Below are 14,637 nucleotides of genomic sequence, written 5' to 3' on the forward strand. Positions count from 1 at the left end.
ATTGTCACATTAAGAGGTTTCCAAACTCCACTCCCAAACAACATGCCATAAAGTCTTTGTTCATAATAATGCTTTCCATTAGCGGTCTGCATTCCAAACTCCAGTCCAGGTTTTCCAAATGACACTTTTAAACAAAGCTTCCACTCCACTTTTAACCATGGAGCCGGTCCAGGATTTACATCCATCCCATTAGGATTTCTATGTCTTGACTGCCGTACGAACTGTTTACAATTGCTTTAACTCTCAATCCCTAGACTCTAGTAAAATGGCGTATAACGTTTAATTTCCTCCTGAAGTCTGCTGTTCTACTTGGTTACTGCAATTGTCTCTTTAACTCAGAACACTTTGTTTCCTTTTCCTTGAATTCTTCTGAATATTTCCTTGGTCTCTATTCTCTTAACTTCAATATATTGAGCTAAAACTGTGACTTGAAAGCTTTTCTACCTTAAGCAACGGCCTGCTACGACTATTTATTTTTCACACCGTAACCTGTAAGCACAATAGAATCACAGTTGGATTTGAAACTAACCGCCACACGTACAAACATCTTTGTCCAGCATGAATCTAACTATAGGTTTTACTCTTCCAGGCACAGAAACATTAAATTAAATACACTTAAAACTATATCTTAGTTTTAATGTTTACTAATACAAATATAAATCCCTTAAAGGTGCCTTTGTTTTCCTAATACTTCATAGAATCCAAGAACAGTTACAGTACAGATGGAGGTCATTCACCCGGTTATGTCTGTGCCAGCTTTGTGAAGGAGCTGTTCATCTAGTGGCATTTCCCTGTCTTCTGCTGAATCCTGCACATTTGGATAAAGCTTTTAAGAAGAACACTTATGAAAGGTTGTTGTTAAATAGATTAATGTGGGTAGCTCCAATGTTGAGTTTTGTTTGATAAATTTAAAGTACCCAATTCATCTTTTTTCCAATTAGGGGGCAATTTAATGTGGCCAATCCACCTACCCTGCACATCTTTGGGTTGTGGGAGTGAGACCCACGCAGGCACGGGGAGAATGTGCAAGCTCCACACGGGCAGTGATCCAGGGCCGGGATTGAACCCAGGTCCTCGGCGTGTAAGGCAGCAGTGCTAACCGCTGCGCCACCGTGTCACTGCAAACTCCAATGTTGAGTTAACATTCATACAGTCCCACTATGTCAAGTGGTGACAGGTTATGATTTACAGTTGTCACTGATGTTCAGCAGTCATTACGGGGAAAAAAAACTTATGTCTGCTGGACATTTTATGTGCGAGCCATTGGTTTTGAATCCCACTTGGCCTATTGATTCCTTTGGTTTGTAAACATTTTTTGTGTACTTGAAAAATAATTTGCTTGCTCGCATGGAACACTTTGTATTAATGTCACCTCTTGTGAATTGAATGGCATTGTTTTTGCGCACATACTTTGTCACGGTGCTGCAGTTTTATACATAAACGTGTGACGCACGGGATGCTTTGTAAAGAAGCTTCGGCCTCTAGCTAACACTGCTAATTATTGTACCTTCCAGAAAATACATATTGTTTTGGGGCTTGGCATATTTCCTGCCGATGATTTAATTTCTTCTTCCAAAAATATGAACATTACGGTCCATTTAGCAGTCATGCTACTCTAGAGGAATTACTATTCCAAAGCTTAGCAAAAGAATTGCCCATTATTGGCTGTATACAGTTGGCAACTAAAACTTTCTATTAATCTTATTGTTCATTCTGTTAAGCACTGTAATGAAGTAACCATTCACGAACATAGAAGAAATGAATCACTGCAAAATAACTCTCCCAATATCTGCCTGTCATATGATATAGTGATCTTCAAACATGGCCTTGGCATCACCTATTTGTATCTTTTGTTCTGCATCACTCTCTCAAGTGCCCCAAAGGACTGTCAGAAAAAGTAATTGAAAATCCATCCAAATGTTGTATTAACTCTGAGCTGTGAAACCCATGCTAATAGAACAAGAGACAATGTGCAGCTTGTTCAAAGAGTAAGGCAAAGTTTTTAAAGAAATATATATGTAACTGGGTTCAAGTTTTGTTTCCGACATCCAACACCAAAATATTACACAAAACAAGTCTTGTTGCAAGAACGAACTTTGCATTTATGAAAAGTCTTTAATGTAGCAAAGTGCTTCCAAGACGCTTCACAGGCACATGATGGAGCAAACCAAAACGCACCATGTGATATTAGGACATGTGACCAAAATCCTGCTTGGAAGAGGTGGGTTTTAAGGAGCATAAAGGAATAGGAAAAGATTTAGGGAGGGAACTCTAGTGCTTGGGGCCAAGGCACAGCTGCCAATGAACCGATGATGAAAATCAGGGGTATGTGGGAGGGTAGAATTGGAGGAACATGAAGATCTTTGACAGAAGGAGGTTACAGACGAGGAAGGGGACCTGGAGAGAATTGGAATATTCTAGCCTAGAATAACAAAGGCTCGCATAAAGAGTCAAAATTCCTTGGTAGAAGAATGTTCACTTCCATAGAGGCAGTGAGATATATAGCGATGCCATAGCACAGTAGGCTAAACAGCTGGCTTGTAATGCAGAACCAGGCCAGCAGCGCGAGTTCAATTCCCGTACCGACCTCTCCAGAACAGGTGCCGGAATGTGGTGAATAGGGGCTTTTCACGGTAACTTCATTGAAGCCTACTTGTGACAATAAGTTATTATTATTATGCTTCATTATTGCAATCTTGACCATAATCACTGAGAACGAGCGAGGAGTTTACCAAATGGGAGTAAACATGCAAACCAAGCGAGGAAAAATTAATAAGGTTTCCAGTTATTAAGTTTCCAAGTCACATACTTGAAGCTTTGAAAAAAGGAGGTAAGTTCAACCTGTAAATTCTCTCTAAACATCTCCCCCCCTCGATGCGTTAAAATAAATTCTGTAGCACTAAAATGTCTAAAATAGTTTCTCTTGAGAATAATTTCATGCTGATGTTTCTCCTTCCATTTATTCACAGAAAAGCTAATTGCCTATCAGCATGAGTTCCACGCCTTGAGGGAGCGTCTACGCGTAGCCGAGCATCGAACTTTGCAGCGTTCCGCAGAACTAAATGGTGTTCTAGAGCAATTCAAACATATTGTGGCTGCATCAAATGGGAGCAAAGACTCCCAGAGCAGTTTTTCAGGTAATTCTTATTCGTCATTCACATATTCTCAGGGAAGGTAATGAAATATAGCAGCTGTCCCAATGCCAAACTGTTTAAAAATGAAATGGCATTAGTCTGAATGCAGTCATTAAAAGATCAACAGTTGAAGCCCATTAAATTAAGTTACACCAATGTGGCACTTTTGTTGCATCGTTCTAAACTGCATTCAAATGCAATTAACGTTATCCTCCTTCTCCATAATCGCTCCACACAACACATCACCCCCGAGTGAGAGGACAGGTTGCACACCCGCTCCCCGTCCTTTGTCAAGGCCGTTCTCTTATTTCCTGGAAATAACGGAGTGTGGGAGCAGTCATTGAATTGTTTTATGCACCTTTCGGCAAGTGTCCACATGCTCTTTGGTTTTTGCATCCTCATTCAGGTCAACATTTCATTGTTCTGTTTGCACCTAGGGTGCACTGATATGAGCAAGTTTGTACTGGCAGGATTCTAATGGCCTCCATTCACGCTAATCACTACCTGTCGGTCACATGGTCGGCAGTTTAGTGAGAATTAGGTTGAGAATGCACGAGATGGGCTTCATTGACAAGAAGAGCGCAGACCGGGCTCGAGAGAATTAGTAGACAAATGAGAGAAAGATTCGAGCCCTGGTTGCATCTTTTCCAGTCATTAATTTACTAGAGAACCATGTTGTTGTGAACTTTCTTTTGCAAATGGCTGCAATCATTGTTCTAATGTTGTGGTGCCACTGGTAGAGTGGACGTTTCACTGCACTATCTTTTTTTAAAATATATTTTATTCAAGATTGTTTGGCCAAACATAACAATACGTAGTGTTTCTTTTACACAACAATAAAGCAATATAAATAACAGTGGCCAGTTTTAAACAAATAAATAAATAATATATAAACAAAAACAAAACTAAATGGCAACTGCCTTGTCCAAAATAAATACTCTGCAAAAATACAATCCAACAATCCAATATACAATTACCTATAACAGATGCCTATACATATACAATAACATCCCTGAGAGTCTGTCCAATTCCTCCTCCCCCCCCCCCCCCCCCCCCCCCGCCCCCCCATCTCCAGCCTGGGTTGCTGCTGTTGTCTACTTCTTTTCCATTCCCTCTATCTTTCTGTGAGGTAATCGACGAACGGTTGCCACCGCCTGGTGAACCCCTGAGCCGAACCCCTTAACACGAACTTAATCCGTTCTAACTTTATAAACCCTGCCATGTCGTTTATCCAGGTCTCCACACCCGGGGGTTTGGCTTCCTTCCACATTAACAATATCCTGCGCCGGGCTACAAGGGACGCAAAGGCCAACACGTCGGCCTCTCTCGCCTCCTGCACTCCCGGCTCTTCTGCAACCCCAAATATAGCCAACCCCCAGCTTGGTTCGACCCGGACCCCCACCACCTTCGAAAGCACCTTTGCCACCCACACCCAGACCCCTGTAGTGCCGGGCATGACCTGGACATGTGGGTGTGATTCGCTGGGCCTCTCGAGCATCTCGCACACCTATCCTCTACCCCAAAAAATTTACTAAGCCGTGCTCCAGTCATATGCGCCCTGTGTAGCACCTTAAATTGTATCAGGCTTAGCCTGGCACACGAGGACGATGAGTTTACCCTACGTAGGGCATCAGCTCACAGCTCCTCCTCAATCTCCTCCCCCAGTTCTTCTTCCCATTTCCCTTTCAGCTCATCTACCATGATCTCCCCCTCGTCCCTCATTTCCCTGTATATGTCCGACACCTTACCGTCCCCCACCCATGTCTCTGAGATCACTCTATCCTGCACCTCCTGCGTCGGGAGCTGCGGGAATTCCCTCACCTGTTGCCTCGCAAAAGCCCTCAATTGCATGTACCGAAATGCATTCCCTTGGGGCAACCCATATTTTTCCATCAGCGCTCCCAGACTCGCAAACGTCCCATCTACAAACAGATCTCTCAGTTGTACTACCCCAGCTCTTTGCCATGCTCCAAATCCCCCATCCATTCTCCCCGGAACAAACCTATGATTGTTTCTTATCGGGGACCGCACCGAAGCTCCCGTCCTTCCCCTATGCCGTCTCCACTGCCCCCAAATTTTCAATGTAGCCACCACCACCGGGCTTGTGGTGTATTTCTTTGGTGAGAACGGCAACGGCGCCGTCACCATTGCTTGTAGGCTAGTCCCCCTGCAGGACGCCCTCTCCAATCTCTTCCACGCCGCTCCCTCCCCTTCTCCCATCCACTTACACACCATTGAAATATTGGCGGCCCAGTAGTACTCACTTAGGCTCGGTAGTGCCAGCCCCCCCCCCCCCTGTCCCTACTACGCTGCAAGAATCCCCTCCTCACTCTCTGGGTCTTCCCAGCCCACACAAAACTCATAATACTCTTCTCGATTCTTTTGAAAAAAGCCTTCGTGATCACCACCGGGAGGCACTGAAACACAAAAAGGAATCTCGGGAGGACCACCATTTTAACCGCCTACCTGCCAATGACAGGGACACCATGGGCGAAATTCTCCGTTATCGGCGGAAAGTCCGCCGATCGGCGCAAAAAACGGCGCAAATCCGACTTGCGTCACGTCAGAAAAATGGGTCGATAGTCTCCGGCCCGAAATGGGCTAGCAGCGACGTAACGGGATCCGCGCTTGCGCAGTGGTTCACGCCGTGCAGCGTCATACGCGCCGCACGGCGTGACGGCTCATAAGGCCGCGCTGCTCCCCCCCACCCGACCGGAACACCCGACCGCAACACCCGACTGGATGGCTAGCCGTCGCTCAGCCCCGAGGTTCGAGTCACGCGATGTGGAGGCGCTCCTGGACGCGGTGGAGCAGAGGAGGGACGCCCTGTATCCCGGGCACGGCCGCAGAGTTGCCGGCGTCTGTGGAGGGAAGTGGCAGAGGCCGTCATCGCTGTGGCCCTGACACCACGGACAGGCACCCAGTGCCACAAGAAGGTGAACGACCTCGTCAGAGCAGGCAGCGTGAGCCTCCCCCATATCCCCCCCTCCCCCATATCCCCAATTGAATTCAGCCCTAACCTTAACCTCTGCAATGCACGCGCAACCGATGGCGTGCATTCATATACCTGCCTAACAGTGTTGCCTTTTACCCCTGCCACCCCCCCCCCACCCCCCACTCACAGGAGAAGCGCGCACACAACAATAGGGAGCATGTGAGGACTGGAGGAGGCCCCGCTGATGAGAGGCCACTGACCGAACACGAGGAAAGGGCCCTGGAACTGGCTGGCGGACCTGAGGACCGAGAGGTTGCTGATGCAGAGGTCGGGGGCGTAGTAGCAAGTGAGCCACCGACAGCCCATCCCCATATCCCCCCTCCCCTATATCCCTCTCCCCCGTATCACCTGATCACTGCCTGATGTCTAACCATGCATGCTTCATTGTGTATCGCAGGACCAAACGTCCAGGCACCCATCCCCGCAGATGCAGACTGCCCGCAGGATGCCCCTCGGAGGCCACGGGAGACGGAGAGACCCGGACCCTCCAGCATTCGACGCCCGCAGGATGCCCCTCGGAGACCACGGGAGACGGAGAGACCCGCACCCTCCAGCATGCGACGCCCGCAGGATGCCCCTCGCACACCACGGGTGACTCAGAGTGGATGGGTGGAGACGAACCCCCACCCCAAAGTGCCATGGACTCAGAGTGGGACGGAGAGCACGACACAACGCCACTGCTGTCACCAACACCCTCCACCATCGCAGAAACACTCACCTCGGTTGGGCACTTTAGTGATGAGGCGTCTGGTACACTCACTGGTGCGCACAACACAGCTGTCCCGGTACAGCAGGTGGAGGTAGGAGCAGCAGAGGGGCCGGGCGGTCGGAGGGCAGCCCAGCCCAAGCGAACATCTGCCGCCCAGATGGATCTCTGGTTCCTGGAGTTACCACACCCACACATAGATCCGATGCAACCACCGACCCGGAGACAAGCGAAGAGGGTGACGGACGGCTTGCGGCGGCTGCGGTCGCAGGTGGAGGAATCCACCCGCGTCCAGGAGCTGGGAGTGGTGCCGGTCATGCGTGCCACCCAGGCCGACACCGCACGGGTCCGCGGTGGAGGCAATGGGTGCGACGGTGTCAGACATGGGGAACGGTTTGCGAGGCCTGGGGCTTTCCGTGCAGGCGGCGTCTGTGGCCTAGGAAATGGCTGCCCTCTCACAGGAGGCCATGAGCCAGTGCCAGCGCCAGATGGCAGAGGCGCTCAACGCCATAGCCCAGTCTCTGCAGGCCATGGCCCAGTCTCTGCAGGCCATGGCCCAGTCTCTGCAGGCCATGGCCCAGTCTCTGCAGGACATCGCTGAGGGCATCGGCGTCAGTGGCCATGTGCGAGCCGGCGTCGCACTGTCACAGACAGGGTTTGCCAACCCCCTGGGCTCCATGGCTGCAAACCTGCAGACCCCTGTCGATACCAGCACGGGCCTCCAGGAAGGGCAGCGCCAGATGTCGGAGGGGCGTCGGATGGCCAGTCCGTTCGCATCCCCCACCCATGTAGAGGCCTGGGGGCCATCGGGCACCCCGAGGGAGGAGGAGGTGGTGTGGTCCGTCCCGGCTCCCTCTGTAGGGGAGGTCCCGGTACACCGCGACACCTCGGACTCTTCCCCCCCCCCCCCCCTTCCGTCCCAGGTGCATCGGGTGGGCAACGGGCAGGACAGGCTGGCAGCTCGCCATCCCAGTCGCCCGGGCCGCAGCCTGGCCCATCTAGGCCAGGACGCCCCAGGAAACGGCCGCCAAAGGGATCCAGTGTCAGAGGGCAGGAATCACAGGAGTCCACCTCCAGTTCTGCTGTACCGTCTGGGAACCACGTAGACGTAGTCAAAGGGCCCGTAAGGCCAAACAATTAGACACTGAGTAAGTTGGCACGGTTGCAGGGCACAGATGAGTTTTAGGGGCTAGGGCACGTGCATGAACTCCTTTGGTTATTAAAGTCAATGTTACACCTACCGAAGCTGCCTTTGTGCTCTGTCCAAAGTGTGCGGGCGTGTCATGTACGTTGAGCGCAAGTGTGAGGGGTGGTCTTACCTCAGCCCCAGGTGAGTCTGCCCCCTTCCCCCTGGGCCGCCATCAACATCCCCCGGGCAGAGGACGGGACCGTGCGCTGCAGTGTCACAGCCGCATCACAGGGATGGTCCGGGTGGATGGTGGTACTGTGGCCATGGGTCAGACATAGTCCAACGATGTAGAGCCAGGAGCTCACCGCAGGGCGGGTTGTCATCGTCCTCCATGGCCTGCGATAGACACGCGTCCACCCGCAACTGTGTGAGCCCGGCCCGTTGTGCCGCAGGTGGATCGGCAATGGGGGGGGGGTGGTGTGCATGCGGGTGGGGTGGGTGGGGTTGGGGAGGGGGGTGAGGGTGCTGGGTGGGTGGATGGGTGGGGGGTGTGGGTGGTCGGCTGTTGCCATGGTGTGCGGTCTGTGGCCATACTACTCGATTCCCACGCCCATCTAGTCAGTGAAGCGGGCGTCTATCAGTCTGTCCCGTGCCCGCTGGGCCAGCCGGTAACGGTGGACAGCCACCCGCCTGTGTCTACCCAGTCTGCCCTGACCATTACCCCCATCCCCCTCATCTGGGGAGGACTGCGCCTCTTCCTGCTGCTCCTCCACTCCGCCCTCCTCTGCCTGCGGCACATCGCCCCTCTGCTGGGCTATGTTGTGCAGGACGCAGCACACCACAATGATGCAGCCGACCCTATCTGACCGATACTGGAGGGCGCCCCCAGAGAGGTCCAGACACCTGAAACGCATCTTCAGCACGCCAAAGCACCTCTCGATCACTCCCCTTGTCGCTACATGGGCATCATTGTAGCGGTTCTCCGCCTCATTGCGTGGCCTCCGTATAGGCGTCATCAGCCACGATCGCAATGGGTAGCCCCTGTCGCCCAGCAACCAGCCCCTCAGCCGGGGATGGCGTCCCTCGTACATGCCGGGGATGGATGACCGCGACAACACGAATGAGTCGTGTACACTGCCTGGGTGACGGGCGCAGACGTGCAGGATCATCATGCGGTGGTCGCAGACCACCTGTACGTTCATCGAATAGGTCCCCTTCCTATTAGTGAACACGGCCCTGTTATCTGCAGGTGGCCGCACGGCGACGTGCATCCCATCGATCGCGCCCTGGACCATGGGGAACCCGGCCACGGCAGAGAAGCCCACGGCCTGGGCATCTTGGCTGGCCCGGTCCATGGGGAAGCGGATGTAGCGGTGCGCCGTGGCATATAGGGCATCTGTCACTGCCCGGATGCACCGGTGCACCGATGTCTGCGATATGCCGGACAGGTCCCCACTCGGTGCCTGGAATGACCCCGTTGCATAAAGGTTCAGGGCCACCGTAACCTTGACGGACACGAGGAGAGGGTGTCCCCCGCCAGTGCCACGCGGTGACAGATGTGCCAGCAGGTGGCAGATGTGTGCCACGGTTTCCCGGCTCATCCGGAGTCTCCTCCTGCATTCCCGGTCCGTGAGGTCCTGGTATGACTGCCTGGGCCGGTACACACGGGGCGCCCTCGGGTGCCTCCGTTGCCGTGGGGCCGCGACGTCCTCCTCCCCCTCCTCGTCCTGTCGGTCAGGTGTCCCTCCAGCCTGGGCGGCTGCCGCCTGCCCCTCTGCGGCAGCCTGCGCCGCCTCTCTGGCACGCTCCTCCTCCTCCTCCTCCTCCTCCCCCACCTCGTCCTGTCGGTCAGGTGTCCCTCCAGCCTGGGTGGCTGGCGCCTGCCCCTCTGCAGCAGCCTGCGCCGCCTCTCTAGCACGCTCCTCCTCCTCCTCCTCCTCATCCAGGGCAACATAGACATGAGCGGCTGCCGCCACGGCGGCCAACATCGCTGGATGATCTGAAAACATGACGGCCTGGTGGGGGGAGGGGAACAACGACATGTCATCATTGCCCATATCCCCTCCTCCCCCCAGCCAGGTGGCATGGACCGCATGGGTCCAACTGTTGGAGGCTGGCACCTGGCCAGGTGGACCAACTCACTTGCCCTCCCATCCCCCTCCCCAGCAGGGACCCCCTGGCACGGACCCCCCCCCCCCCAACCTCCACCCCGGCACGGACCCCTCCCATCCCCCTCCCCGGCACGGACCCCCCCCCCCCCCCCCCCCAACCTTCACCCCGGCACGGACCCCCCCATCCCCCTCCCCGGCACGACCCCCCCCCCCCCCAAACCTCCACCCCGGCACGGACCCCCCCATCCCCCCTCCCCGGCACGGACCCCCCCCCCCAACCTCCACCCCGGCACGGATCCCCCTCCCCAGCAGGGACCCCCCCCCCCATCCCCCTCCCCGGCACGGACCCCCACCCCCCCCCCCCAACCTCCACCCCGTCACGGACCCCCCCATCCCCCTCCCCAGCACGGACTCCACCCCCCCCCCCCCCATCTCCACCCCGGCACGGACCCCCCCAACCTCCACCCCGGCACGGACGCCCCCCCCCCAACCTCCACCCCGGCACGGACGCCCCCATCCCCCTCCCCGGCACGGAACAACCCCCCCCCCCCAACCTCCACCCCGGCACGGACCCCCCCATCCCCCTCCCCGGCACGGACCCCCCCCCCCCCCCCCCCCCCCCAACCTCCACCCCGGCACGGACCCCCCCATCCCCCTCCCCGGCACGGACCCCCTCCCGGCACTCCCCCGGAGCCCAGCCTATTCTAAAACCCCCCGCCGCACACACACACACACAAGCCGAGACACACCTCTCCTCACGCATTCAGACTGCGGCCACGCCATCGCCTGCCCAGAGCCAACCCCCCAGGCCGTCACTCACCTCCACGCTGGTCGGCGTGAGTCTGGAGCACCGGGTCACGCCGATGAAAAGGAGGTTTAATTTACGTCGACGTGAACGGTCATCACGTCGACGGGACTTCGGCCCATCCGGAAGGGAGAATATCGGCAGGCCCAAAATCGGCTGCCTTGCGCAGACCCGTGACATTCTCCGCGGCAGCGGCGACATTAACGCCCCGCCAACTTTTCTCCCTTCGGAGACTTCGTCAACCGGCGGGGGCGGGATTCACGGCGGCCAACGGCCATTCTCCGAACCTCAGGGGGGTCGGAGAATGACGCCCCATGTCCCATCTCTTAAAGTCCTCCTCCATCTGTTCCACCAACCGCGTTAAATTAAGCCTATGTAATGTACCCCAATTCTTGGCTATCTGGATCCCCAGGTACCGGAAGTCCCTTGTTACCTTCCTCAACGGTAAATCCTCTATCTCTCTGCTCTGCTCCCCTGGATGCACCACAAACAACTCACTTTTCCCCATGTTCAGTTTATACCCTGAAAAATCCCCAAACTCCCCAAGTATTCGCATTATTTCTGGCATCCCCTCCGCCGGGTCCGCCACATATAGCAACAAATCATCCGCATACAGAGATACCCGGTGTTCTTCTCCCCCCCCCCCCCCCCCCCGAGTACTCCCCTCCACTTCCTGGAACCCCTCCATGCTATGGCCAGGGGTTCAATCGCCAGTGCAAACAATAACGGGGACAGTGGACATCCCTGCCTCGTCCCTCTATGGAGCCGAAAATAGTCAGACCCCCGTCCATTCGTGACCACGCTCGCCATCGGGGCCCTATCCAGCAACTGTACCCACCTGATTTCCCCGTCCCCAAAGTCAAATCTCCGCACCTCCCACAAATAATCCCACTCCACTCTATCAAATGCTTTCTCGGCATCCATCGCCACCACTATCTCCGCTTCCCCCTCTGGTGGGGGCATCATCATTACCCCTAGCAGCCTCCGTATATTTGTATTCAGCTGTCTCCCCTTCACAAACCCAGTCTGGTACTCATGAACCACCCCCGGGACACAATCCTCTATCCTCATTGCCATTACCTTGGCCAGAATCTTAGCATCCACATTCAGGAGGGAAATGGGCCTGTAGGACCTGCATTGCAGCGGGTCTTTTTCCTTCTTTAGGAGGAGCGATATCGTTGCCTCTGACATAGTCCGGGGGCAGCTGCCCCCTTCCCCTCGCCTCATTAAAGGTTCTCATCAGTAGTGGGGCCAGCAAGTCCAAATATTTCTTATAGAATTCAACTGGGAATCCGTCTGGTCCGGGGGCCTTCCCCGCCTGCATACTTCCAATCCCTTTCACTACTTCCTCTGTCTCAATCTGTGCTCCCAGCCCCACTCTCTCCTGTTCCTCCACCTTAGGAAATTCCAGCTGATCCAGAAAGCACATCATTCTCTCCTTCCCATCCGGGGGTTGAGCTTCATATAATCTTTCGTAAAATGCCTTGAACACTCCATTCACTCTCTCCGCTCCCCGCTCCATCTCTCCCTCCTCATCTCTCACCCCCCCCTATCTCCCTCGCTGCTCCCCTTTTCCTCAGTTGGTGGGCCAACAGCCTGCTCGCCTTCTCCCCGTATTCATACTGTACACCCTGTGCCTTCCTCCATTGTGCCTCTGCATTACCCGTAGTCAACAAGTCAAATTCTACATGTAACCTTTGCCTTTCCCTGTACAGTCCCTCCTCCGGTGCCTCCGCATATTGTCTGTCCACCCTCCGAAGTTCTTTCAACAACCGCTCCCTTTCCCTACCCTCCTGCTTTCCTTTATGTACCCTAATAGATATCAGCTCCCCTCTAACCACTGCCTTCAGCGCCTCCCAGACCACTCCCACCTGTACCTCCCCATTATCATTGAGTTCCAAGTACCTTTCAATACACCCCCTCACCCTTAAACACACCCCTTCATCTGCCAATAATCCCATGTCCATTCTCCAGGGTGGACGCTGTTGTTTTTCTTCCCCTATCTCCAGGTCCACCCAATGTGGAGCATGATCCGAAATGGCTATAGCCGTGTACTCCGTCCCCGTCACCTTTGGGGTCAGTGCCCTTCCCAAAACAAAAAAATCTATTCGTGAATAAACTTTGTGGACATAGGAGAAAAACGAAAACTCCTTACTCCTAGGTCTACTAAATCTCCAGGGGTTTACTCCTCCCATCTGCTCCATAAAGTCCTTAAGCACCCTAGCTGCAGCTGGCCTCCTTCCGGTCCTGGACCTCGATCTGTCCAGCCCTGGGTCCAGCACCGTATTAAAATCTCCACCCATTACCAACTTCCCCACTTCTAGGTCCGGGATTCGTCCTAGCATACGCCTCATAAAATTGGCATCATCCCAGTTCGGGGCATACACGTTCACTAATACCACCGTCTCCCCTTGCAATTTGCCACTCACCATCACGTATCTGCCCCCACTATCCGCCACTATAGTCTTTGCCTCAAACATTACCCGCTTCCCCACTAGTATGGCCACCCCCCTGTTTTTTGCGTCTAGCCCCGAATGAAACACCTGCCCCACCCATCCTTTGCGTAGTCTGACCTGGTCTATCAGCTTCAGATGCGTCTCCTGAAGCATAACCACATCTGCCTTAAGTTTCTTTAGGTGTGCGAGTACCCGTGCCCTCTTTATCAGGCCCGTTCAGCCCTCTCACATTCCACGTGATCAACTGGGTTGGGGGGCTCTTTACCCCCGCCCCCCCCCCCCCCCCTTGACGACTAGCCATCTCCTTTTTCAATCCAGCTCCTCACCCGGTTCCCACGTAGCCGTATCTCCCCCAGGTGGCGCCCCCCCCGCCCCGACCCCCTCCTCCCCCCCCCCCCCCCCCATACCAGCTCCCCCTTCTCCCCAGCAGCAGCAACCCAGTTAACCCCCCCCCCCCCCCGCGCTAGATCCCAAACTAGCGTAATTGCACCCCCCATGTTGCTCCCAGAAGTCAGCAAACTCTGGCCGACCTCGGCTTCCCTCTGTGACCTCGGCTCACACTGTGCGAGGCCCCCTCCTTCCTGCTTCCCTGTTCCCGCCGTGATTACCATAGCGCGGGAACAAAGCCCGCGCTTCCCTTTTGGCCCCGCCCCCAATGGCAGGCGCCCTCAGCTTCTCATCCTCCCTCCCACCCCCCCCCCCCCTCCCCCACGACATGGAGAAGAGAGAAAGGTTACAGGGTCGCAGGATTAGCAACTTGGGAAGTCATCTCTTCCCCCTTTTTCCCCCCCTTCATCCCACATATTCACCCCCCCACTTTGTCCCAAACGTTCTTTTTCTGGCCCGCTCACTCCAGTTTCTCCTCGACAATAAATGTCCACGCCTCATCTGCCGTTTCGAAGTACAAAGAACAAAGAACAAAGAAATGTACAGCACAGGAACAGGCCCTTCGGCCCTCCAAGCCCGTGCCGACCATACTGCCCGACTAAACTACAATCTTCTACACTTCCTGGGTCCGTATCCTTCTATTCCCATCCTATTCATATATTTGTCAAGATGCCCCTTAAATGTCCCTATCGTCCCTGCTTCCACTACCTCCTCCGGTAGTGAGTTCCAGGCACCCACTACCCTCTGCGTAAAAAACTTGCCTCGTACATCTACTCTAAACCTTGCCCCTCTCACCTTAAACCTATGCCCCCTAGTAATTGACCCCTCTACCCTGGGGAAAAGCCTCTGACTATCCACTCTGTCTATGCCCCTCATAATTTTGTATACCTCTATCAGGTCGCCCCTCAACCTCC

General features: G+C 54.6%; 1 protein-coding gene across 1 annotated transcript in view; it reads left to right on the top strand.

The window, feature by feature from the left end:
• Nucleotides 1-14,637, top strand: part of mgat4a (alpha-1,3-mannosyl-glycoprotein 4-beta-N-acetylglucosaminyltransferase A) — a 363,169-nt gene that overhangs the window by 171,545 nt on the left and 176,987 nt on the right. The window contains exon 2 of the mRNA XM_072477186.1: nucleotides 2,970-3,137. Coding sequence (XP_072333287.1) covers nucleotides 2,970-3,137 — 168 coding nt within the window. The remainder of the gene's footprint in view (nucleotides 1-2,969; nucleotides 3,138-14,637) is intronic.

This window comes from Scyliorhinus torazame, chromosome 15 (assembly GCF_047496885.1).
Source record: "Scyliorhinus torazame isolate Kashiwa2021f chromosome 15, sScyTor2.1, whole genome shotgun sequence".
Taxonomy (NCBI): Eukaryota; Metazoa; Chordata; class Chondrichthyes; order Carcharhiniformes; family Scyliorhinidae; genus Scyliorhinus; species Scyliorhinus torazame.